The 25,693-nt window shown below is 60.1% G+C and overlaps 1 protein-coding gene across 6 annotated transcripts in view; it reads left to right on the top strand.

Moving 5' to 3' along the window:
* Positions 1 to 1,535: 1,535 nt before the first annotated feature.
* Positions 1,536 to 25,693, top strand: part of PIK3R5 (phosphoinositide-3-kinase regulatory subunit 5) — a 39,384-nt gene continuing 15,226 nt past the window's right edge. For 2 of the 6 annotated variants that reach the window (XM_064395655.1, XM_064395660.1), the window contains exons 1-3: positions 1,536 to 1,663; positions 21,858 to 21,967; positions 25,278 to 25,378. In XM_064395655.1, coding sequence (XP_064251725.1) covers positions 21,871 to 21,967; positions 25,278 to 25,378 — 198 coding nt within the window. In that variant the 5' untranslated portion in view covers positions 1,536 to 1,663; positions 21,858 to 21,870. Of the gene's footprint in view, positions 1,664 to 3,698; positions 3,928 to 10,624; positions 10,681 to 12,643; positions 12,784 to 20,504; positions 20,648 to 21,857; positions 21,968 to 25,277; positions 25,379 to 25,693 lie in introns of those variants that run through there. The other 4 variants (XM_064395657.1, XM_064395659.1, XM_064395656.1 and 1 more) reach the window with 4 other exon arrangements.

A 25,693-nucleotide genomic window follows, 5' to 3' on the forward strand; every position in this document is an offset into this window, starting at 1 on the left:
CAGTGCCTCCAGCTCAGGGATCTGCCTGAGGAGCTGGGTCTGAAATGAGGAGGTGGGAATGGGGCAGAAGGGGTGGGAAAGGCCAGACTGGCACCCCAGAGTGGCACCCAGTGAAGAGCTCTGGCCAAGAGGAGCTGGGACACAAAGCTGTGCCGAGCGCTTGGCTGTTCCCCAGGTCAGCGCCCGGGGCAGGTGGCACCGTGACATCGCCACCTGACCTTCCCCGTCCCGCTATTTTTGCTGCCTCAGGATTTCTTCTGAACTGCTGGTGGCCGCTCAGCTGGCGAAGGCCGAGCCCATGTCCCTCTGCGGGGTTTCACCTGGCGCAGGTGACGCGGGCACCCGGGGCTCTCGTCCCACGTGCTTTGCACTGCGGGCGTTCGTCTCCGTGGGCCACCAATGAAAGGGGATTTCGGCTCTGACTGGGTCTGCTTTTTTTAAAATTCACTGGAATTTCACTGCCGAACCCACAGCTATTTTGGCCCCCGAGCAGGTTTCGACTCTCGGAGCGGCGGTGGCAGCGGTCACTCTCTTCGACAAACCGAGATCCGCAGGGGAACCCGCCCGGATTCCTGCCCCAGCGCCGGCCGGGCGGGACCCAGCCCTGAGCCCGGAGTGCAGGGGGCAGGAGTGGGGCAGGGGACAGGAGTGGGGCAGGAACCAGGGGGGGACCAGCCTTTGCTCAGGAGCAGCAGCGGGGCAACAGGAAAAGGCCATTCCCAGGGGCCACCAGAGCAGCACGTCCCAGCCTGTGTCACCAGCCTGGGCTTGGCACTGGCACGGAGGGACTGAGGGCTTGGCCTGCAAAGGTGAGACAGAGGGAGGGAAGGAAACATCACACACAGGAGGGAGGAATGGAGAGGTGGATGGGGGGATGGATGGATGGATGATGGATGGATGGATGGATGGATGATGGATGGATGGATGATGGATGGATGGATGGATGGATGGATGGATGGATGGATGATGGATGGATGGATGGATGGATGATGGATGGATGGATGATGGATGCATGGATGGATGGATGGATGGATGGATGGATGATGGATGGATGGATGATGGATGGATGGATGGATGGATGGATGGATGATGGATGGATGGATGGATGGATGGATGGATGGATGATGGATGGATGGATGATGGATGGATGGATGAGGGATGGATGGATGGAAAGAAGAAGAGATTGATGGAGAGAAGGGCAGATGGGAGCATAGCAGGATGGTGGATGAATACACGGAGGGATGAGGGGCAGAGTGGCAGGAGCAGGGGATAGAAGGAGGGGTGGATGAATGGAAGAGTGAAGGGTGGAAGGGGAAGTGGTGATAGTGGCACCATAGATGGGTTCATGGATGGATGGACAAGGGGATCCATGGGTGATGGGCTGGATGAACGGCAGGGCGCTGGCAGCGAGGCAGGGGCAGAGGGGTGGCTGGAGGGAGGGAGGGAGGGAAGGGCTGGGCGGGCAGAGGAAGCGAGGGGCGGGGGGCAGGTGCCGGGGCACGGCCGGGGCTGGGCGGGCTGTGCACATGTGCGGGGCGGACCCGCCGCCAGCCCCGCCCGCCCCGGTGCCGCCGGTGCCGCCCGGCGCGGAGCGGAGCCCGGCGAGAGCCCGGCGGGGCCGGCCGAGGATGGGCACGGAGCCCCGGCGGCAGCCGCTCCGCAGGTGGGAGACCGGGGGGGCCGGGATGGGGGGACCGGGCGCGCACCGAGCCCGGGGTGACCGGGGCGGGGGCTCCGTACACCCGTGCACACGGAGGAAGGGCTCCCTCCGTTCCCGGGTGTCCGTGCAGCCCGCGGTCGGGACCCGGCGCGCTGGGCACCGCCGTGCCGGAGGGGCAGTGCCCGTGGCGGGGGCTCGCTGTCACGGGGTAACAGCAGGGGGACAGAAAGCGGGGGCGTGCGGGGCTGGCGTGTGACTGGGGGCTGCCTCTCAGAGCCACCAGCGGGGTGTCACTGCCCGGGGTGGGGTTTCTCTGGCACCCTCGGGGGGTCCCCGCGTCTCCCTCGGGTGCCCCTGCAGCCCGTGGCCAGCCAGGAGGAGCCGGTGTCACGCCGCGGGTGGGGACGGCCCGGCTGTTGTGACTCATTTCGGGACTCTGTTTGTTTTTCTCCGCCTGGCCCCGCGGAGCTGCTGCTCGGGGCCAGGTGTGGGGCCCTGCCCGCCCCAGGGGACACCGTGCCGCCGCGGGGTCCCCGGGAAATGCCGGGGGCTCTCCGCTCCCCGGCCGGGGTTTTGGCAGGGCGGCAGTGATTCAGCCCGGTCACTGCAGCAGGAGCCCTTCCCCGAGGGGACCCAAAGGTCACCAGCAGTCTCCTGTCGCTCCCTCAGCCGGCTCTCCGCAGCCCCGGGGCCGGGGTGCAGCCCAGGGAAGGCTCAGCTTTGGCAACAGGATGTGGCTTGGGATGTGACAAGCTCGGCAGTGTCACCCCTCCCGCATCGGGGCTGGACAGGCGCCAGCCCCGAGCTGTGCCCGCGCTGCTCCTTGTCCCTGCCAGGAGCATCTTCCATCAGGAGCTCCTGTGCCTCCCAGTGGCACCAGTGCCACCCAGTCAGCGCCCGGCCCGGCTCCCCCAGAGCATGGCGAGCTGCTGTGGAGGTGTGAGCCCTGAGGGAGAAAAAGGCTCTGCTGATTCAAATCACTAACGAAAGCGGGAGAAAAGAGCTTTCAGCCCTTTGTTTTCATGTTTGTGACAACCTGGCCGCTGTCCCCAGCACCCGGAGCTTTGCTCAGGGCTGGTTTCGGGCCGTGCTGCTCCCGGGGCAGCGAAACTGCTCAGGCAGCTGCAGCCTGGTGCTGCTCCTGCTGCTTGCCCTGGTGCTGAGCAGCTGCAATTTGTTTGGTTTTACTGCTCAGGTCAATTTTCTAAATCTCGGTCCGCTGCAAGCTCCAGGGGTTATGCCGGACGTCAAGGCTTTACTTTTCCTGCTGTCAGAAAGGTCTCTTGGTTTGGTGTTTGGGTTTTTCTCTTGTTCAAAGCACAAACTCGGATGGAGTTGTGAAGTGTTTCCAAAACCTGGCTGCAGAGTGGTTTGGAGCTCCGGGTGCTGCTCAGATTGGAGCTCAGACATAGAAAAGTGACAAGATAAGGAGGCAGAGCCGGGCTGTGCTGGTGGCAGTGGTTCTGTCCCTCTGTCACGGTGGCTGTGTGAGGCCAGAGGGCCCAGGTGATGCTGGGGGTGCCCTGCAGCTTTCCGAGGGAAGGAGCTGGGCAGAGCCAGGTGAGCTGCAGCAGCAGCTGGGATGGGAGCCCAGTGCTCAGCCTTGCCGGGCCCTGTGTGGCCACCCCCGTCCTGCTCCACAGCTCTGCAGCCTGCTCAGGGCAGGCGAAAGGGCATGAGACACCCGGGAGTGCTTCTTCAGGCAGAGAAAGGGGAGTTCTGCCTTGGCTGGGTGACAGCAGCCCCACACCTCGGGGCTGTAGGATGGTGCCGCTGGCTTCTCCCTCCTCAGGGCATCCAGCTGGCACAGGAACCAACCAGGAGTGGCCCCGAGCGCCTTCTTGCTGAGTGTGAAAATGAAGATGTGGGTTTTGCACCGAGAAAGAAGAACTGAGAGCAGTGGGAAGTGCTGGCAGCGAGGAGCAGGGCTGCTCCAGCAGGATGAGCTGCTGTGGCAGGGAGAGCTGCCCGTGCTGCAGCAGCCCCGGGGCTGAGGGCTGCCAGCACCAGTGCCCTGCCTCTGCTGGGGACCAGGGACAGCCAGCACGGCACGGGGACCTTGCCATGCTGCTGCTCACCCTGGAGTAGTTTCGACTTCTCTTTCTTGGGTGCCCGCTGAGCGGGGCTGCCCAATTTTGCATTCTTATTCTGCGAGTGGAAAGTTGTGCCCGAGGGTGTCACTCAGGTGAGTGCCCCAGGTGCTTTTGAGCAGTGAGAGGCTCCTTTTGTGCCTGAGCTCTGCTCCCAGCAGCGGTTTGAACTTCCAGGTGAGAGGATGGGGAGGGAGGACGAGGTTTGTATGGAAACTGTGCCCACAGCTCCCTGGGCATTGCTTTGCTGGTTCGGGCTGGAAATGTCACTGCCTGCAGGAAACGGCAGCTGTGGGTGCAATCCCTGCTCTCTCCTTTGCTCCGCTTCCCTCAGAGGCTCCGGGCTCCCCATCCTTGTCCCGTCTCTCATGTCTCTGTGAGGTCCCACCCATCCAAAGCCATCACCAGGTGACACCTGCACCCCCCAGGGCTGCGACACCTGGGCCGGTCAGGGCTCTTTGGTGGCGGGGTGTGACCCAAGGGTGCTCCCGGGGGTCCGGAGGGAGGGCAGGAGCTGTCACCGCGCTGCGCTGGCACCGAGCCCGGGGAGCCCCCCAGCGCCTTTCCCAGCGCGGGGACCCGGCCCCAGTCCCGTCCTTCTGATCCCTCTGGCCGCCAATTAGCACGACGTGAGAACTTGTCTCGCTGCTGACGCGCCCGTGTGACTCCTCAGATGCTTTAATTGCGGTGTTTTCGGCGGCCGGGCGCAGTGAAATGGTAATTGTTGTGATTGTGCGCCGGGCGGGAGCTGGGAGATGCAGCTCTTTGGCGCAGCCTAATTAGGAAATAGGGACACTGTTGGGAATGGCTCTGCGATGTGATTTTCCTAATGAAAGCCGCTGAATAGGCAGCCTTGTAATGAAGAACAGCCTCGCAAGGGCACTGCCAATTGCTCTTCTCTAGTGTTAATTTTGTATTTCCTCCCCATTGTTTCTAATACCCTCTTGGAAAAGCTTGAAGATAAAATGCTTTATTTCCTTGCGCCTCGTATCCTGTTTGGCAAGCGGCGATTGGAGCATGTGCATCTGGAATACATGAGAGGCCAGGCAGGAGCTCCTTCAGGCGTGTTCATCTCTGATTTCAAGCTCTGCCACTGGAAAAAGAAATAAAAATAAAGCAACTTCAGCTAGCGGCTGATGGGCTGGCGCAGCGGGAAGGCCTGGCCGGGATGGCAGAGGTGTGGTATTATATTTTTATTTTCAGAGCCAGGTCTCATAAACTCTCAAAAGAATATATAATACACCCAAGGATAGCTAAGCTGTTCTTGGGGGCATAAAATGAGCAGGATGACTTCTGCTGCAGTGTTAGAAACAAAAAGGTTTAATAAAAGGCAAAATAACAAACAGAAAAACCTGAGCCAGGTGCAGAGGTCTGCTCCTGGTAAAAAACACCTCACAAAAGCCCCTAATTCCTTTTTCTACCTGATTGTTCAAGCGGGACTTTTCAGCTTCTATCCAATTAGCTGCCCTTAAGATTTAGGTGAATCCCTGAAGTCCTATAAGGTAGCTTTTCATATAATAGTTGAGAGAAACTTCTAAGCCTCTTTCCTTTTCTAGAAAAGAAGCGATAGTTTTGTCACTCTGTCACAGAAAGCACACTCGTGCAGCGCGGCAGGACGGGCCCGGCTGTGCACCTCGGCAGGGCGATGCTCCCGGGGTGCTTTGGAGCCCGGGCTGGGCTGCTTTCACTTCAGCTCACCCAGCTCGCTCTCTGGCTCGGCGAGGCCGGGCCCGGGGGCCGGAGCTGCCGGGGCAGCTGTGGCTGAGCGCTCCCACCTGGGCTGCTCCTTCCCGGAACGGGGCCGGGCCCGGGGTGCCCGGGCTGCCTCCCCACCTGTGCCAGCCGGGAAGGGCCCGCAGGTGGCTCTGCCCGGGTCAGGAGGGGACAGAGAGCGCGTCCTGGCTGCGTGGGGCACCGCCGTGGCACTGTGACAGCTCTCAGTGACAAGTGTCAGTGACTCTGTGCCACAGGGGCTCTGCCTGTGTTTGTAAGAGATGGGGCTGGGCCTTGGCCTCCCCTCAGATCTGTTTCATTGCCCAAAACCCCCACAGCGCTTGGGCAGGGAGCAGCCTGGGTGCCCCCCGACGCGGCTGGTGCTGGTTCTGGGCGGGTGAAGCAGAAGTGAGCAGGCTGGCATGAGCAGCCCGTGTGCTGGGTGCCAGGGACGGGGGGCACGGGCACCGGCCCCGGTCACGCCGCTGGCGGCTGCGGCGTCTGGGCAGGAAGGGCTCGGCTCACCCGGCCTTGTGACTGCCCCGCAGCCCCGGGGGAGGAATTGGCCGTGGTTCTGTGCCCTGCTGGAGGTCTGAGTGCTCTCCCTGCCGTGTGTGCCGGTCCCGGCGCGGGGCTGTGTGCGCGGGGCATGGCTGCCACTGCTTTGGGAAAGGCGCGTTGCTCTGGGCCTGCAGGAGTGTTTTTCATCCCTTCCACAAAGGCCTATTCTTTGTTGTCTCAAATTAGGATGAAGCGCTTCCCCTTTCAGCTGCTTCCCCCGTGCTCTGTGTCTATTTAAACCCTCAGCCCAGAGGCTTCTCGGCAAACAAGCTCCCATCCTTTCAGGTGGCATTTCCCTTTTCTCATTGTTTCTGGCATGTGAAACTCAGCCAATGTTTCTTCATTCTCGGTGTCTTTGTGTTGACAGAGCTCCTAAATGGGCACACACGGGTGTGCAGCTGTCTGGGGACTCGCAGCATCTCCCAGGTGTGCTTTGCAGTGGGAATGAGGGAATTCCAGCCCGGGAGAGATCCCTGCTGCTCCTCATCCAGCTCTGGGGTCCTGCCTGAGGCCTCCCTGGGTCAGTTAGTGGGGTTGCAATCAAGCCAACAAGGTTAATGTTCCCCGAGGGCTGCTCATTACCTGGGGATGGTCCCCAGGCTGCTCGGGTCCCCATGCCAGGGGCTGCTCCCTTGGGGAGCTCCAGCCTGTGCAGCAATGGTCCCACTTCTGTGGCCCAGAGCCTGGGAACTCCATGGCCCTGAGCCGCCAGATCCCAGTGATGGGTTTAGAAGTGATGGAGGATATTGAGTGTTAAATGACATCCCACCTGCTCCAGGTGAGAGTTTAACACCGTCCCACCTGCTCCAGGTGAGAGTTTAACACCATCCCACCTGCTTCAGGTGAGTTAAACACTGTCCCACCTGCTCCAGGTGAGTTAAACACTGTCCCACCTGCTTCAGGTGGGTTAAACACTGTCCCACCTGCTCCAGGTGAGAGTTTAACACCATCCCACCTGCTCCAGGTGAGAGTTTAACACTGTCCCACCTGCTTCAGGTGGGTTAAACACTGTCCCACCTGCTCCAGGTGAGAGTTTAACACCGTCCCACCTGCTCCAGGTGAGTTAAACACTGTCCCACCTGCTCCAGGTGAGAGTTTAACACTGTCCCACCTGCTTCAGGTGAGAGTTAAACACCGTCCCACCTGCTCCAGGTGAGTTAAACACCATACCACCTGCTCCAGGTGAATTAAACACTGTCCCACCTGCTTCAGGTGAGTTAAACACCATACCACCTGCTCCAGGTGAGAGTTTAACACTGTCCCACCTGCTCCAGGTGAATTAAACACTCTCCCACCTGCTCCAGGTGAGTTAAACACTGTCCCTCCAGGTGGGCTCCAAGCAGGGCATCACTGTGAGGGTGGTGCTTTAGGCTGAAGGGGCAGCCTTTGGAAATGCTGGTTTGGAAATGGGGCGTTCACAGTCACTGACAGCTGACAGCCAGTGTCAGCTCAGCTCCCAGGAGCAGGGCTGCGATGAAGGAGCCTTGTTTCTGCCCCTTTTGGGAGAAAAGCCCCTGTGCCAGGAGGCTCCAGCCCATCCTGGGAGCACCTGGGGGCTGGAAGTTCCTGTGCTGACCCCCTGCTCCTGTGGTGGGTGCCTGGGGGGATTTGGGAGCTTGCTCTGAGGTCAGGGCTGTGCCAGCCTGGCTGGAGGCTCTTCAGAGTCGCTCCTGGTGTCACTTGTGGCTGTGGTGTCACCTCCAGATCAGTCCCTGAGCTGGGGAGAGGGGACGGGGAGTCACGGACGGGTTCATCACATGGAGAAGGGAGCGCCTCTTGCCTTGTGTCCTCCGTGGATTTTTGGCTGCCAGGGCTGCAGCTGTGGCTGTACAAGGCCAGCCCAAAGGATGCCCAGCTCTGGGCCCCAGGCACAGCCAGCCCAGGGGCCCTGAGCTGCCTCACCGTGGTGGCACTGCCCCGGTGTCCCCAGTGCCACCCCTTCCCTTTGTGCTGCTGTGCCCTTGCCCTCTGCAGCTCTGGGGCACGGGCCTGGCCTCCAGCTGCCCAGGGTGGGCAGGGGCTGTGGGGAGGTCTCGGGCTCTGGGTGTGTGGTTCTCCCTCCCCAGGAGGGGCAGATGCTGCCCTGGCTGCTGGAGGGCACTCGGGGGGTGCAGCCTGCTGGCCTTGGCCCCTGCTGGGGGTGCCCCCCCTTGGCCCCTTTGGGGACCCCCTGCCCTGCCCTGGCTGGGACAGGGGTGCTGTGCCTGTGCCACTCCTGGGGCTCGCAGCCTCCTGCCAGCTTTGGGACTCCCAGCCCCGCCTGCCCTTGGCCTGGGGGTGACGGGGACAAACCCGTCCCTGCCATCTCCTGTCCCCGTGGTGCCGCAGCCAGCGGTGCTGGGAGGGATCTGAAGGGTTTGGGCAACCAAGCCAGGGACTGAAAAGGCTCCTGGGTTCCCAGCAGGGCCTCCACAATGGCAGGAAGCAACTTCTAAAGCTTCCTTTGGATACACAGGGCCTTGGGGGAAAGATTTACTTGCTTGTTTATGCTGGAAGTTAATCTGTTTAGTGGGTTTGGCATTGGAGCTCACAGAAAGCCCTCAGAAATGGTCACGCTGCTTGTTTGTAGGTTTGTCTCTCACTTGCTTTGTTTCACAGCTGGAGGAGTTAAGCAGAGCCAGGGCCAATTGAAATCTCACGTGTAAACTTGTTTTTCCAAACAGCCAGAAGGAATCGGGATCAGCTCCTGCTCATGAGGGGGCTGCAAGGGGAGGGCAGTGGGGCAGGGCTTGGGGTCCCCTCTGGGAGGGACCCCTGGGCCACCTGGGATGGTCCCTGACCCCGTTCAGGCTGGGAGATGTTTATTGTACAGAAAACACCCACAGAGCCAGCCCTGCCCCCAGCCAGGGTAGGAGCCACAGGACATTGGTGGGGGACAGGAATCCTGGAAGGGCTTGGAGAGGCACGGGCAGGCTCGGGGGAACACAGAACAGTGAAGAGCAGCTCTTCTGGCGTGGCAGCTCTGGTGCTTCCCCTGTGCTCTGAACGTGACAGTGCCACCCACACGTGCCCTGGCACAGCAAGAAGGGATTTCCCAGGGATGGCCAGAGAAGTTGGGGCAGCTGCTGGAGATGTGGGACACCGGGCTGTGCTGGGACCCTCCTGCTCCAAGCCCTTCCTTGGGGCACCTTCAGGGGCTCGTGGGAGGAGCCCAGCACTCCGTGTGTCCATGGACCCCAGGCCAGGTGTCCCTGAGGCTTTTGGGGGGTCTGCTGCTGAGCCTGGGCACACCCGGGGTTCACCAGCTCCCCCTTGAGTGGGCACAGACCCCTCCCAGCAGGGACGTGCCCTCGTGCCCTGTCCCTTGTGCTCTGTCCTTCAGCTCCTGCTCAGCAGGAGCAGCTCGGGCTGTGCTGCACTTTGGGAAACACCTTTTCTTCCCTAAATGATGCACTTGCTGAATTTTTTATTTTTCCCGCTGTGACACACAGGAACTCCTGTGCTGAGCTTCCACCTTCCCTAGGGAGGAGCCCTGGGGCTTCCATCCCACCCTGCTGGTGACACCCAGCTGCTGTCAGGCTGTCCCCAGCCCCTGTCCTCCTGGGATCTCACCTGGAGCCAGGAATTGCCTGTGATGTGGGTGGAACTTCACTGCGGTGACAATGACTGGTAGCGGCTAAAATTAACTCTTGCATCATGTGGCCAGGGGTTTTCAGAATTGCTGCCAGGAACAAGAGCATTTCCTCTCTGAAAACCGAGCTATAAAACTGGGCAGCTCTTACTCACATCAGATCTGTGTCATTTCTGTTGGCCTCGGGGTTTTTGAGGAGGAAAACCGAGGCCGCTCTTAGCCGGGCTGAGTTTTGCCAAACTCCCAGGGCCCCGCGAGTGGGCAGGGTGGGGTGGGGTTGGTGATGTCCTGGGTGGCCTCTCCAGCCCCATTCCAGGCTGGCTGCTGGAGGCAATGGCTCCTGTCCCTGGACAGGCCCAGTCAGCACAGAGCTCCACAGCAGAGCAGAGACATGATGGGTGCTCCAAAGTCACTGCATCATTCATTGGTTTCCCTCTTGCTTGGACTCCATTGTTTTTTGGGGCTCAGGATGATAATCCTGAAGTGTTGTAAGGAACAGACACCAGGAGTGTTGGCTGCTGTGCCTCGTGGCTTGTTGGCTGGGCAGAAGTTCACCAAGATTCAGGCTGGAGAGGGTCCCTGCCAACCCCAACCACGCCATGAATGAACTCCTGAGGGAGCACAGAGCACCTGGCCAGCCACAGCCAGCCCTGGAGAGCTTCCTTCAGCTGAATCCCTGCCGAGATCAATGTTCTGCAGGGCAGCAGTGGCAGTTTCCTTCTCCAGCTGGTGCTGAGTGTGGACTTTGATCCCCCCGTGGTTTCTCCCTTTCTGAGCAGCTGTGCTCTGGGGAGTTTTTGGAGGGGAACTGGGTTTTCCTGCTGCATGCACTCCTCTGCAAGCCCCGAGGACTTGGTCCATCTCAGAAAGTCCATTTCCCCTTGTTCAGGGATGGGAGCCCTCAGCTGTGGCAGACCTTGTGTGCTGCTCCCCCAGCGATCCCAACGAGGTGTGAATGCTGGGCCTTGTGTTCCGACCTTGTGCCTGCTAATTAAAGCGCTGTAATTGCAGAGCTCCTGGACAGTCCCTCTGAAAACACCGCGGGTGCCTCGCTGCTGATGAGCTCCAGCAGGAACTTGTAAATAGTGAGTGTGCTGTGGCCTGAGCCACTTCTGGTGTGCTGCAGAAAGCTTCTGCTAACGGGGCTCGGCCCCTGGGGAGGGGAGGCAGGAGACCTTTCCCTCCAAACGGGGATGGCCTTTCCCTCGCGGCAGCAGACACGCAGGCTTTGGTGGCTGCAGGGACAGGAGGGATGGCTGAGCTCCTCCAGGTGGAGAGCAGAGCGCTCCTGCCAAGCAAAGGGGCAGGCTCTGGTGATGGTGATGGGAACAGCCTTTCCTTTGGATCTGGCAGCAGCTGGTGGGGATGGAGCTGTCTTTCAGGTGGGCAGGAGCAGCCCCAGGCACACTTGGGGATGGAGGGGCTCTCCTGGCTCTGCCCCTGCCCAGCCTGGGGGGAGCTGACCCCTCAGACGGGGGGGGAAGGCCCAGGGCTGCCCGAGCCCAGCTTGCCCACCTGTGCCATCCTTTAGGGCAGCCCAGAGTCCCTGGAGCTGCTCTCTGTGTCCCTGCCCAGCCCTCTGTGTGCCCTGCTGGGGGCTCTGGCAGCCAGGGGCAGCCTGGTCCTTTCTGCCCACGTCGTTTCTGTGTGGGCTTTATTTCTGTGCTTTCTGCCCAGGTTATTTCTGTGTAAACTTTATTTCTGGGCTTTCTGCCCTGTCATTTCTGTGTGGGCTCTATTTCTGTGCTTTCTTGCTCTGGCCTGTTGATGTTCCTGGAACTGCTTGCCCCAGGCCAGGGCCCTGTGCAGTGCCAGCCCTGCAGCGTGGCCACAGCTGCCCCTCGGATGTGGCAGGAGCCTGAAATCCTCTCCAGGAGAGGAAAGGGTGCCACAACTTCCCCCCGGCCCTGAGCACTTCTCCTTTTGGCGCAGCACACGGAAGGTGGGGTAAGAAGATCTCTGAAATTGCAGAAGTGGGGGTTGCGCTTGGAGACCGTGTCCAGCCTCGGGCTGGGGAGGGGGATCCGTGCGGGGATGGGTTTGGGGCTCAGCTCCTGGCCTGGCGCTTGCTGCTCAGCTGGGCAGGGTTGGGGTGGCAGGAGAGCAGAGCACGGGGGCTGCAGGCTCTGCAGGCTCCGGGGAGTTCCCTTCTCCCGTTTTTCCAGCCTCGGGAAGCACCATCCCGTGTCCCTGCTGGCCCGTGGGCTGGGTTGGATCTCACACAGTGCTGCTGCTCTCCACAGAACATTCCCACCTTGGGATGAGTCTGCTGGGGAGGCAGAGCCCTGAGCCCGAGCTGTGCTCCTGGGGATGCTCTCGGCCGCTCCCACCGCGGCTGCCGGGCTTTTGGCTGGAATTTTCTTTGAGCTCATTTGATTACCGAGCCCTACGTGCTCAGCACTGGGGCAAAACATCCCAGAGAAAGTAGCTTATGCAAAAACACCCAGAGCCAGTGCATTTCCAGAGACACCGAGGACTTTCCAAGGTCACACCACAGATTCTGAGCCTGGGAACAGCTCCCCAGGGCAGCTGAGGGGGGAGAGGAGGAGTTGGACCTGTGGGGGAGAGCAGCAGCACTTTGGGACGTGCTGTGGATGACTGGGGGGGTCACCTTGTCCCTGCGGGCTCTGGGGTCCCACAGCAGCAGCACCCTGCAGCCTGGGCTGGGCTGGGGCTCCTGCTGCAGCCTGGGGGCCGGGAGGGAGAGGAGCATCCCCAGCCAGGGGAGCAGCCCAGCTCTGCTCCTGCCGGGCCAGGTGTGCTCCAGCTGCTCAGAGGGGCTGCAGGGAAAGCTGGGAGTGTGGGGGAGAGGAGAGAAGAGGAGAGGAGAGGAGAGGAGAGGAGAGGAGAGGAGAGGAGAGGAGAGGAGAGGAGAGGAGAGGAGAGGAGAGGAGAGGAGAGGAGAGGAGAGGAGAGGAGAGGAGAGGAGAGGAGAGGAGAGGAGAGGAGAGGAGAGGAGAGGAGAGGAGAGGAGAGGAGAGGAGAGGAGAGGAGAGGAGAGGAGAGGAGAGGAGAGGAGAGGAGAGGAGAGGAGAGGAGAGGAGAGGAGAGGAGGTGCCAGCACAGGGAAGTGTCTATGAGGGCTGGCAGCGGGCACGGGCAGAGCAGAGCTGTCCTGAGTGGCACCAGAGCCGCTGCAGCCCCTCTGTGCTCTGCCCACACCTCCAGGGGTGGCCCTGGCACCTTGGGTGAGTTTCCTCTTCCCAACCCTTTCTCCTGCCAAGGGCACAGTGGAGCAGCAGATCCATGGCTGGGGCCAGAGCCAGGAGGTTGGGATGGGATGGGATGGGATGGGATGGGATGGGATGGGATGGGATGGGATGGGATGGGATGGGATGGGATGGGATGGATGGGATCCATGGGATGGGATGGGATGGGATGGGATGGGATGGGATGGGATGGGATGGGATGGGATGGGATGAAGGATCAGTCAGCAGCAGTAGGGGACAATTGTTGGATCCCTTTGATGCAGATTTAACCCAAATCTCTTGGTCCTGCCCGGGCCCCTCAGAGCTGAGTCCTCCTCTGCCAGGTGAAGCCTTGTTCTGGGGATGAGGAGCTCTTCCAGCTTGGGGGTATCCAAAGCCCCGTGTTTTAGAGTTTGTGGGGATTTTCCCTCCCCCAGCTCCATCTGTGAGGGCCGTGCTCGGGACGAGCCCTTTGAAGGCCTAATTGCAATTATGAATCTTTCCCTGTTCCCGGGTCTCTCCTAATTGGCTTCCTGTGGAAGCAGGGCTGCAGTTCTGTGGGGAGCTCTGTGCCCTGCCCAGGGAAGGCGAGCCCTGCCCGCTGCTGTGCCCAGATGCTCACAAGGGTGGCATTATAGCAAGCCTAAGCTGATTTACATGCTTGCATTTGCAAAGTGCTAATCTGGTGGGATGGTTTTTCTTTCCCCCTCCTCTCCTTTTCTTTTCAGGCCCCTCTAATCTCCTGCTCTCCCTGCCAGGTTCCCAGCTCCTCTGGCTGGAATAGGCCCCAGCTAAATCCTTTATCTGTCTGTTTGGCAGCCCTGGGTGCAGTAGTTAGCAAACGAGTGACACTTTTCCTGCCTCATTAATTAGATTTACTGAGCTGAGTGCTTGCTGCAGTAGCAAGGCTCCGGACACAAGGCAGTTCTGTATTTTGTTTCTGAGAAATTTGGGATTAAAAAAAAAAAAAAAAAAAGAAAACAAACCAGTTCCAGGGCAGTTCTGGTCCCAGTGGTCAAATCCACAGCTCCCCTGCTTGCACTGCTGCTGGGAACACGTGGTGTTCTCGTGTGCAGCTTTATTTCTGCAATTTGCTGCTGCATGGGCAGTTCTGGCTGTGTGTCATTGTTTTGCTGCTCAGAGAGTTTGAGGATGGGTGGCTGGGTGCCCGTGGCAGGATATCTTGGTTAAGGCAAGTGGTTCTTGCGGGTTAGAAATAACCTCGGTGAAGAATTAGGTTGTTTTGTTTAAAAAATGCTTTTTTGGCATGTCCTGCTCTGCCTGCCAGGTTTACAAAAGGGATTGGGAAGGTTACAGTAGGAGATAAAAGTGAGAGGATGAAAGAAAAGTCCCTTTGCAGCTGAGTGCTGAGCAGGAGCCTCGGCCGCTCCTGCTGGAGGGGAAACTGAGGCACAGATAGGTCTCAGCCAGCTCTGGGCTTCGATCGTGGACTCGTGGCTCCCTCTGGGAGCACTGGACAGCACCAGCTCGTGTTGTCCTGGTGCAGGGCTGAGCACTCTGGGAGGGTGACGAGTGCCGGGGTTCGTCCCCCCCTCCCAGGCGCTGGGATCCCCGGGATGCTCCCGGTGCTGCTGAGTCACAGATGGAGCCGGGGCAGGGAAAAACCCAACAGCTCTTGGAAACACGGAGCTTCAGCTGACCCCCAGCCGGGAGAGCTCCTCACCGCAGAGCACCGCGGGCAAGAGCTGATTTCAGTTCGGGGTGTGATGCCCAGGAGCGGAGTGCCGGCACAGCAGGAGCCCCGGCGCTGCCCGGCCGTGTGGGCACGGAGCTGCCCGGCTCCCGGCAGGAGCCGTGCGGGCACGGGGCTGGGGACCAGAGCACAAACACCGCCAGGGGTCCCGGGGCTGGCACCGAGGGCTCTCTGCGCCTGGGCTCACCCAGCGCGGAGCTCCGCCGGGACAGCGACCGCCGCTAATTGGCGGCCCCTAACAGCGCGGGGGCCAGGCCGGCTAATTAGCCGGGTCTTTGCACCTCCCGTGTGAATTTGGGGAGAGCGGGACATTCCCGAGGGCTTCCCGGAGGTGTCCCCGGAGGTGAGTGGGAAGGGGAAGGAGCTGCTGCCAGCCCGGCGGTGCCGAGGTGGGAGGTGGGGATGTGCCGGGAGCATCACCACGCTGGCAGTGACCTCCCCTGGCTCAGCCTGGGCTGCTTCTGTTCTAAAATGATCAAATGTTTAAAAAAGCTCACCAGGCGCCTCCCAGAAGCAGTGCCCAGGTGTGACCTGAGCTGCGAGGACTGCGGTTAAAATAGGAGAGGTGGGAGAGCTGAGACAAGCACGGGTCATTCTGGTGGCTGGATCTCACAGCTCGGGGTTTAAGGTGCCCTCGGGTCCCAGAACGCCAGGGTGGGCCAGGCTGGAAGGGATCCCAGGGCCCATCTCCAGCCGGCCATCCCAGAGCTCAGGGCACAGGGCTGTGTCCAGAACCTCTGGAATATCCCTGGGAGGAGACTCCAGCCCCTCTCTGGTCCCTGCCCCGGGCAGGAGCTGCTGAAGTCCCCACTCTGAGCCAGGTGTTTCACCTGCCCTCACACGGGTTAAAGCCTGTCCCTGGTCCCTGGAGCCACGAGTGCTTCCAGAGGAGTGGGGATGAGTGCCTGCGAGCTCTGCAGACACAGAGCACTTGGAGCTCCAGGCTGGGATGTCTCAGGGATGCTGCAGGAGGGCAAAGCAGCCCAGGAACGTCCTTGGGGCAGGTGAAACACCTGGGTCCCACTGCTCCCAGGGAGGGCTGGCCTGCTGGGGGCTTGCTCTTTGCTACGTGAATCTAAACTGCTGTGTGGAGCAAAACGTCTCTGTTGATCAGAAATGAAAAGTTTCATTTTTTTTCTGGCTTGATTTTTGCTTTTTGAATCACAGGCAGATGAGGGCAAACTCTGTTTTGAAATGAGGAGTTGCAAGGTTTTGTTCTGACTCCTTGAGACTCTCCACGTTTCTCCTTGTGCACCCTCTGGGCAGATTGATTTTTTTGACATTCTCTCCATTCACTGAGGAATTCCCTCACCTCAGAACAGTTTCTCAGATTATTTTGTTCTTTTTGCTCAGCCTCTTGCAGCCCTGATTTTGCTCCTCCTGTGGCTCAGTTGTGCTTTGGTTGCACACCCTTGGGATGACTCAATCCCAAATTTGAGGTCCAGCATCTCCGTTATCACCAGGGCTGCTCCTGTGGAGGGACGTGGCAAAGGTGCCCCCTTGGCACTGGTTCATGGTGCTGGGACCCCCAGGGCCTTGTTGCACCTGGGGGTGCTGTGGGTGCTGCTGCTGATGCCCCAGCAGCCTCCCTGTGCCTTTACCAGCTGGAGGGCAGCACATCCCAGAGCCAGGGCAGCTGAGCTGGGCAGTGTGGGACCCTGCTCCCGGTATTTTGGATTTTTTTCTTTCTTTCAGTGGAGCCTTTATCTCCAAATCTCCCAAACAAAGGCGGTTGCACTTTGGAGCTGTTGTTGTTTGTTTGCAGCTCTGGGGTTTATTTTTCTGGTGTTCATAGACCCTTCACCTCCCAAGCCCAGCCTTAAGCTCTGGCTGCTGAGGCAGGTAATCTCGGGGCTGGCATTTGGGCAATCCCATTGAATAACTCCCCTTTGCAGGGACGCCAAGGCTCGGGTGGAGGGCTTTGAGAGGGGCTGACTCGTCTTAGGCTTTTCTGAGCCTGCTGTGGGTTTCCTGCTCTGATCCCGGGGCTGGGGCCGGGAGGGGCTGGGCGATGAAACCGCCGGTGCTGAGCGGGCACAGCGCGGGCTCGGGGGCTCAGCCTGAGCCTCTCCTCCCCGCGGGTCCCACGGCAGGGCCAGCCCTCCCCTGCGGGGATCTGGGGCAGCTGGGTGCTGCTGCTGGGGGTTACACCATGCTGAGCTGGCACAGGGGAGCAGCAGCCAGCCCTGGGTGTCAGCCCGGGGCTGCTGTGCCCCTGTTGTGTCACGTTCTGCGAGTGCTGTTTGACACTCGGAGGGTCCGAAACTGCTCTGCACGTTAGGTGCTTTCCCTGCGCGCTGCTGGAGCCTCTCCTCCAGCCTGGTTCTCAGAGCCAGCGAGAGCAGGCGCTGATCTCCGGCTCTGGGGGAGCTCTGCAGCTGGGGCTCCCCAGTTCTCACATTTTTGGTGTAAATGAGGCGCTGCTGTTCGAAAGCTGCCTGGGTAGGGCTTGCTCCTGTTCCTCCTCCCAAGGCTGGTACCTCTCCTCTTCCCTAAACACCATTTCCCACTGGTAACTCAGGATTTCCTTTCCTCCTGTGAGCAGTGGGATGTCCCGTGTCATTCCTGCCCCTCAGCACCATTATCCAGCAGGCACAGGCGCTCTTGTTATTCCAGAGGTAGATTTTCTTCTCATGCCAGGAGTTTTATCCTCTGCTTTGAGATGAAATCACTGCCTAAGGCACTCTTCAGGAGCAATTCTCTGTGTTCCTCCTCTGCTGCCTCTTCCCCCGTTGGCTCAGGGCGTGGGGACTCCCTGGACGGAGGGTGTGCAGCCCAGGGAGGGAATGTCCCCCACGGTCCCTGCCGTGGCTTGCTGTGTCCTCAGTGTCACAGCAGCCTCTGCCCGGCCCTGTCTGACCGGGGTTTGGGTGGCACAGCCTCCTCTGCACCAACCCTGAGAGGATGTTTGTCAAACCGGCTGCCTCCCGGCTCCCCTGGTACCCTGCCTTGCTGTGGTTTGAGTGAACATCTTATCAGCCTCATCTGCTGCTCCGTGCAGAGCTCTCGCTCGCTGACAAACACCGAGGTGAAGTTTTTCTTGAAAATCGCAGCTTTCTCCCCGCACTGCCCCGTGCCCTACAAAGGCTTCCTCCAGCTGCTCCCTCCCTCGCTCCGGCTTTCTATCTTTGGCTCCTCTGTGAGGTGGAGGGGAGGCAGTAAAATCTTACAAGTAAACAGCTGAAACCCAAGATTTTCTTCTGTAATCTAAGAAAAACAGTTTCACTGGAGCAGCAGGTACCAGGCATGTGCTGCTGCACTGCCGGGCTGAGCTCAGTGCCCAGGGCTGAGCTCAGTGTCCAGGGCTGAGCTCAGTGCCCAGGTCACAGCTCAGTGTCCAGGGCTGAGCTCGGTGCCCAGGGCTGAGCTCGGTGCCCAGGGCTGAGCTCAGTGCCCAGGGCTGAGCTCAGTGTCCAGGGCTGAGCTCGGTGCCCAGGTCTGAGCTCAGTGCCCAGGTCTGAGCTCGGTGCCCAGGGCACAGCTCGGTGCCCAGGTCACAGCTCAGTGTCCAGGGCTGAGCTCAGTGTCCAGGGCTCAGCTCAGTGCCCAGGTCACAGCTCAGTGTCCAGGGCTGAGCTCAGTGCCCAGGTCACAGCTCAGTGCCCAGGTCACAGCTCAGTGCCCAGGTCACAGCTCAGTGTCCAGGGCTGAGCTCAGTGCCCAGGTCACAGCTCGGTGCCCAGGGCTGAGCTCAGTGCCCAGGTCACAGCTCAGTGTCCAGGGCTGAGCTCGGTGCCCAGGGCACAGCTCGGTGCCCAGGGCACAGCTCCGGTGTGTTCCAGTGTCCAGCTCTCCCTCTGCACTGAGGATCTCCCAAAGCTCCTGTCCTGCCCCTCAGGATGAGCTGGAGGAGGCAGAAAGCTGAGGTGGAGCTCAGAGCAGTTGATTTTCCTCCTTTCTGAGGATCTCACCTCGAAAACAGCTCTGGGTAGGATCCCTTTGCTTTAAACCCAATGAAGTTTTTTGTCCATCTGCTGCAGCATCAGCCCAAGCTGCTGCTTCCTTCAGCCTCACCAGGCTTCTTGTTCTGGTTCCCTCGGTGCCCAAAGCCCTCCAGGTGCTGAGCCATGGCCTGGCACCACCCCAGGTGAGGGATCCGTGTCCCTGTATGCACTGCCACTGTCCCCAAAGCTGGGCAGAGCGTTCAGCGCTGCTCCCGAGGCCCAAGGGCTTTGTTTTCCCTCTCCTGTTTCCTGCCGGGATGCTCAGCCCCAGAGCAAAGGGGCAGGAAAGGGCGTTGTCCTGGCCCCAGGGTGCCCGGGCTCCCCGGTGCCGCTGGAGCTGCGGGATCCCCTCTGGAGAGCCCCGTGGCAGGTCCTTGCCATCCCGAGGAGATCTCGGCTGCTCCGTGTCTGCCTGGCCCCGCTCTCCCGGCTCTGGAGCCTTCCCTGCCTGGGGTGTGGAGCCCCCAGGCTGCGGGGGTTTGCTCTGAGGGGTGAGAGGTGTCCTGCAGGGGGGTCTGGTCCTCTTCACTGCTGCATTTTGGCTCTTTGAGCTCTTCCCTCTGGTCCTGGGCTCCAGAGGGAGCTCAGGGGAGTCCTCTGGGTGCTGGAGATGGGGCTCGGGTGGACCTCAGCCCAAGAGAAGGGATTTTCCTTGCTGGAAGGGCACTCTGTGCCCTGTCCCAGCCGTGCCAGGGCTGCTGGTGTCACTGGGCTGCTGAGGGCCCTTCTGCTCCTGGGTGGGAGCAGATCCTGAGCAGCAGGAAAGCGCTGGAAGGGAAAGGTCCCAGGCCCTGGAGGCAAGTGGGGAAGCCCAGTGGGTCCCAGCTGAGTGGAAAGTCCTTGCCAGGGAGCTGTGGTGCCCCAAGGCTTTCCCGTGACCTTTGGTGGCTTCACAGCTCAGCAGAAAAAGATGGCTTTTGTTGATAATTCTTTTTCATACTATTTTTTTTTCCTTTTTACAAACTTTTTGCCTCAAGCAGGACAAGGGAAAATCTAAAACCAGTGGTCAGCAGGTTCCCACTTCCCACCAAAGGGTAGATGTTTACTAGGTTGGTGTTAATTAACAGAAGTACTTAATTTGTCTGTTCACCTTTGTGTCCCACAGAGATGAATGAAGCCTCTTAACTAAGCAATCCTGGATGGAAATTCCCCAAGGGTCTGGCACCCATGCAGGACAATTTCACAGATGATTTTAGGATACTTCCCAAGCTGAGCTTTGCTGTGCTGGGCCTCCTCTCGCTCACTTTAATCAGTGGCTTTTAAGAAAATAATTGGTTAGAAATTTATATTAATTAATAATAAATAATTTTAAAATAATTTATAATAATTCTTATAAATTGCCCATTTGGATGCTCACACCTCCAGAGGGGAGGGGTTCAACCTTGCCCTGATGCTGGGAATTGTTGGGCATCTGTTGGAAATGGGGCAAAACCTTGGGGCAGGTGGGTTTCCCTGAGGACTCAGGGCTCTTAAGCCAGGAGCTGTCCCTGCTGTGTGGAGAGGGCTGGGCCACCACTGGGGTGGAGTCGCGTGGAGCTGCTCAACACCCTCATAGAAAGCAAAGCATTTTCCAAGCCTTGACCTCAGCACTTGTTTTTCTTGGTGTTCTCAAGATGCTTAACAGGGCTCCTGAAAGTCAGATTGCGTTCTCCAGAACTGTCCCTGGCCCTCAGCGTGGGTGGCACGGAGGGGACAGCAGAAAAAGTCACAAGGTTTCTGCTCCCTTGTGGTGGACCAAGCGAGGCCTTTCCCACGGGAAATGCTTCCATAAGCACTGCCCGGGGAGAGGAGGCTCAGGCTCCTGTGTGGTCCGTGGCACAGCAGGAAAAAGCCTCCCGAAGAGCGCGTTCTGTGGTTTGAAAGTGACAGCAATACCTTGGCTGGTTTTATTTCACATTCCCCGCCTGCTGTGCACCGAGACACGCGGGAAGGGTTTGTGCTGGCTGAGCAGCCCGTTCCCAGCGAGGACTGAGCTGCTTTCTGAGCTGGCTGTTGCAGGGGTGTGTGTGAGTCACTCTGGGCTCCTACTCACTGCCTTTCTCCTGCCACCAGCCTGGCCGAGGTGCTGGGCTCGGCTTCCGCGCTCGCTCGCGGCACCGCGGGCACCGGGCACGGGTGAAGGCTCTGCTGCAGAGCCACTTCAGGCTCTGCAGAGGGGACGGGCCCAGGAGCCCCTCTGGGCGAGGGGAGCGCAGGCACTGGGCAGGTCAGTGGTGCTCGGGGTGTTTTCTGTCACCTGGGGGAGCTGCTGGTGGCTTCTCCCTGGGGCAGGGCTGGAGGCGGCTCCCTGCGCTCCCAGGGAGCTCCAGCAGCCAGGCTCAGCTCCCAGGGAGCTGCAGCAGCAGGCTCAGCTTCCCAGGGAGCTGCAGCAGCAGGCTCAGCTCCCAGGGAGCTGCAGCAGCCAGGCTCAGCTCCCAGGGAGCTGCAGCAGCCAGGCTCAGCTCCCAGGGAGCTGCAGCAGCCAGGCTCAGCTTCCCAGGGAGCTCCAGCAGCAGGCTCAGCTTCCCAGAGAGCTCCAGCAGCAGGCTCAGCTCCCAGGGAGCTCCAGCAGCCAGGCTCAGCTCCCAGGGAGCTCCAGCAGCAGGCTCAGCTTCCCTGAGCCCTGCCAGGGAGCTGCTGGCGATGCAGGGTGGGTGGAGGTGGCCGTGCTGGGGACACGGGCAGGGAGGGCTCTGGAGCCTCTGCCAGGTCACGGTGGCTCCAGGAAGGGGTGGGTGAGGCTGTGATGGGCGCAGCCACTGCTGGGTTCTGGCCCCCAGTGCTGGCCAAATGGGCAGGGAATTGGGTGTTTTAGGGTATTTCTGGGTATGTGTGGTGTGGGTGCTGTCCAGGGTGAAACAAGGGCTGTCTTACAGGCGGTTTTGTAGCACTGGCAGCTTTTGCTTCTTCTTACTCAATTATTTTTGTGAATTTTTGTGAGTCTTCTAAGCAAGAGGCAAAGAATGTGTGGATGGAGCCATCTCTGTGCCTTGGGAGAGCGGGACGCCTGCCCCAGGGTCCCTCTGGGCTGCAGGGGAGGAGGGAATGGCCTCCTGGGCACCTCTGATTGCTCAGGTCAGGAACATCCCCTTACTGCTCCTGGTGTCCCAGACACGGATGTGCATTGGCTGGGATAGAACCTTCCTGGGCAGCCAGGCTCTGCCAGCCAAGGCTCAGGTGGCAGCAGAGGTGGCACGTGCCAGGGCTGCAGGCACAATTTCACAATGTCCTGGCGGGCTGGGCTCACATCCCCTCGGTGTTTTCCACCCTTGCCACAGGGGCACGTGGACCTTTCCTTCATGGCCGTGTGGCAGCTCAGGGACTGCTCTGCAGCCTTCCCTGGCACTCGGGGTGGGCTTGTGACCACGGCCAGGGAGCACTGGAGCCCCAAGGGCAACCCTTTATTAACTCTGCTCCTCGTTTCCCCTTCAATGCAGGAGATGAGTTAAAATGCAGCACACCACGTGCACGGAGGACAGGATCTACCACGCGCTGGAGAGGTGTCTGCACGGGCTGAGCAGGGACGCTGTGGCCAGCAGATGGGCTGGTAGGTGACCTCTGAACCGTGGCCTTCCCTCTGGGGTGCCCTGAGCCCCTGCCGGGGTGTCTCACCCAGGCCTCTCTCTGGGTTAGAGGGAGCTGCTGGAAGCCTTTCCCTTTTCAGTGGTCCCCTTCCAGCCTGGCCAGTCCTCCGGGCATTCTGCTGGAGCAGGAAGGTGTTCCAGGAGCCTGCACAGGTCACGCTGGTCTGGCCCGTGTGAGGACTCAGCAGGGCAGTGGTGTCAGTGCCAGCTGTCCCTGAGTGAGCCGGGGAGAGGAGAGGAGAGGGCTTTGTTCGCCCAGGAGCCCTTTGTGCACTCAGGCGGCCCTGCCCGCTGCTCTCTGCCCCCAAGGCAGGGTGTGATGCCGCTGCACTGTCACACACAGCACGGGGTGCTGCTATCAGCCCAGCCCTGGCTCAGATACCATAAAGAGCTGAGCCTTGTTCAGGGGCTGTGGAGGGATTGGTGAGGGCAGAGCAGCAACCAGCAGAAATAATTTGAGTGTTGTTTTGACCTTTCTGACTCCTAGCTGTGTCTGTGAGCTGTGATTAAATCACTGCCAAACCCTCTTGTGGATGAAAGATTCTGGGGGCTGTCAGATTCTGATTCCTTCTTGTCCGTGCAGTTCTTCCAACCCTTTCTGCTTTTCTTTTCCCCTGCAAGACCCACAGAGAGATGAGGCAGGATCCTGCCTGCTGCCAGCTCCCAGAGGAGCCCCCTGCCCTCCCTCGCAGCCGCTGGAGCCGTGCTGTAACACACCTGGGGGTGGCTGGGGCAGTTCTGCCCAGGATCCCCGTGTCCTTTCTTCCCCTGCTCCGGGGAGCAGCCCTGACCCACATTCCCGGTTCCTGGAAGCGCGGCCCCGTGCTTGGCACGGTGACAGCGCGTGGCCAGAGCAGCCCCGTGGCCAAGGAGGCCACCGTGTGCCCAGAGCCCACCTCGGCTGTAATTACATCAATCAGCTCCCGTGTCACTCACAGCCCCAGCCCTCGGCGCTGCTCCTGGGCTGGGGAGGCTCTGAACCACGGCTCCATCATTTCTCCAGCTCGTTAGCAAAGATGGGGTGGGCAGGGCTGGGCTGGGCTGGGAGCTGTGCTGAGCCCCCGTGAGTCCCACCCCAGCGATGTCCCCTGGTCCCAGGCCCCTTCCTGTGGCTCTCCTGGGCTTTGGCAGGAGCTGACGTTCCTGGGAGGATTTTGGGCATTTTGCACCTCAGAAATCTCCCTCTCATCATTCCTGCTCTGCCAGGAATCTGCAGCGTGCCCTGGCTGGGTGTTGGTGGCTTTGCTGTGCCCCAGCCCCGCTGCTGCTGCTGCTGGGGACCCCCAGGACCCCCAGAGCCCTCCCCAGGCTGTCCCTCCTTGTCCCTGCTGTCCCCATCCCATTGTGAGGGCGGGGAAGGGCTGGGTCACTGGCGGCAGGAAGGGTTCAGGGAGAGCAGAGCTTCCCTCAGCCCGGAGCTGTCCCCTGCTGCCCGTCAGCGCCAGAGCAGAGCTGTTGTCACATCCTTCCCCAAGGACAAGTGACAGTTTCATTATTGCTGTCCTGTCCACGCTGTTGTTTGTGGCAGGGTTGATCCTCACAAGTCACTGAATCCTTTCATCTTGCTCTTGGCTGGGCTGGAACCTTCACCTTCCTCATTTTTCACTCCTATTTCCCAATTCCTTTGCTTTCCCCTCTTTTTTACCCTTCCCGTACACCAAAATAACACACACCACGTCACAGCTTTTTGGCTGAGACCTTGCTGAATTCTGGAAATCATCTAAAGCTTTATTTTTCTGTGCTAACTTTCACACAAGGTTGCTCCAGAGAGGGTGAGTAATCGTTTCCAACACATTGCTCCCCCTGAGTAAGGGATGAGGAGCTGAGGGCTGTGAAGTCAGCAAGAGGAGTTGTGAGGGTTTGGCCATTCCAGATTTACAGCCTGGATGAGCCCCTGGCGGGTGCAAACAGAAGATCTTTCTGCAGAACTTATTGCAAAAACCAAATCAAAATGAATTGTCTGTGACTCATAAAAATCCCCGTTAGAAAAGTGCTTGGGAGGAAAACCTTCTCCTTGTGGAGGAACCACTTCAGGGCTGGCCTTGCTTTGTGCTGCAGGAGAGAGACCATGGCCAAACTGCAGTGTGAAAAGCAAGAAAAATGTTTTATTGCTTGCTGGTGAGCAGGAAAAAAAGGAAAAAAAAGAGAAAAAAAGGAGTTTTTGGTGAAGCAGAGCCCTGGGCTTGGCTCTGGTGGGGCTGGCGACCTGGCAGGTTTTACCCTTTGAGCTGGTTTCTCCAGCTCGTGCTGGGCTTTCCTGTGGAATCTGCCCAGGCTGGGTGGCAGTGCCAGGAGGTGCCCTGTGCCACCTCCCGTGCCTCAGCAGCTGCAGGCTGGCTTGCTGCCCTCCCCAAGGGGCTGTGGCTGCCAGCTTGGGCCGTGCCTGTCCTTGGGCACCTCCTGCCCCAGCTGCCCCAGCTGGCCCTTCCTTGGGGCTGTCCCCAGGAGAAACCACCTCCCTCTGGCGAGGAGATGGCAGCAGCTCTGGGGGAGGAGGAAACGGAGCCTTCTGCTTTCCACCCACCCCGTGGGTGTCACTGCTGACGCCGCCAGGGGCCGTGCCCAGCGCCGTGGGCGAGGGCAGCTCGGGGGGTGCCGTTCCTGCTTCAGTGCCTCTGGATTTCCGCGTGCCAGCTGCCCGCTCTGAGGGGAAATGCCACCCCCGAGGCCAGGAAGGAGCTGCTCCGGGAGGAGGAGGAGGAAGAGGAAGAGGAAGAGGGCATCTTGGGGCACTTCTCAGAAAAGCAATGGCAAAGCCTCATCCTTCCGAGGCCGCCCACGGCGCTGCCGTGTGCCGTGCCCCTCCTGGCACCTCTGGGGCTGCTGGCCACCCAAGCCCAGCCCAGGCTGCCTGAGCAGCCCCTGCCTAGCAGCTGCTGCTGCTCAGGGGCTTTTGGGGCTCTTCTGCCCCGGGGAGAATCTCCCTGGGCTCCGCAGAGGCTTTGCCCTCCCACCAGCAGGTTTTTCTTTGGCTCGCTGTCATGCTGGGTTTAGTCAGTCACGCTCTGTGGGGTGCTGGGATAAGCTCAGCTTAGTCCTGCCTTTGCTGCAGCCCCAGCTGGGGACAGGGCGTGCCCTGGGCTGCCTGTGCTGCTGGCTGGGGCCGGGAGTGACCGTGGGGCCATGAGTGACCGTGGGGCCATGAGTGACCACAGGGCCATGAGTGACCACAGGACCACAGGGCTCTGGGAGTGACCACGGGGCCATGACTGACCATGGGGCTATGAGTGAGTGCCCACGGGGCCATGAGTGACCGTGCCCCTGTCCCCACAGCCGGGCTGTGCCTGAACTGCTGGAGCCTGCAGGAGCTGGTGAGCCGCGACGCCGGTAACTACCTCATCCTGGTGGAGAAGATCCTGGCCAAGACCAAGGAGGTGAGTGGGGGCTGGCAGGGGAGCCGCGGGCTCCGAGGCATCGGCAGCTCCGTGCCTCGCTCAGGATGGGCTTTGGCAAAGCTGGCTGGGGGATTTGGGGTCATTGGATACTGCTGGGGCTGGGTCAGCAGGTCCAGAGCTCTGGTGGCACCACTGCTGTGTGTCCCATGAGAAGAGCCCATCCCCATTGTTGGGGCAGCCCTGCAGGTCCCCAGGGGTGGGCTGTGATCCCCCAAAGCCCTGCTTGGTGCTCTGCAGCTCCTCCAGCCTTCCCCTGCCCTTCCCTGGTTCTGTTCTTTTGGTGGCTGGAGCTGC

This window comes from Passer domesticus, chromosome 20, assembly GCF_036417665.1.
Source record: "Passer domesticus isolate bPasDom1 chromosome 20, bPasDom1.hap1, whole genome shotgun sequence".
Lineage (NCBI taxonomy): Eukaryota > Metazoa > Chordata > Aves > Passeriformes > Passeridae > Passer > Passer domesticus.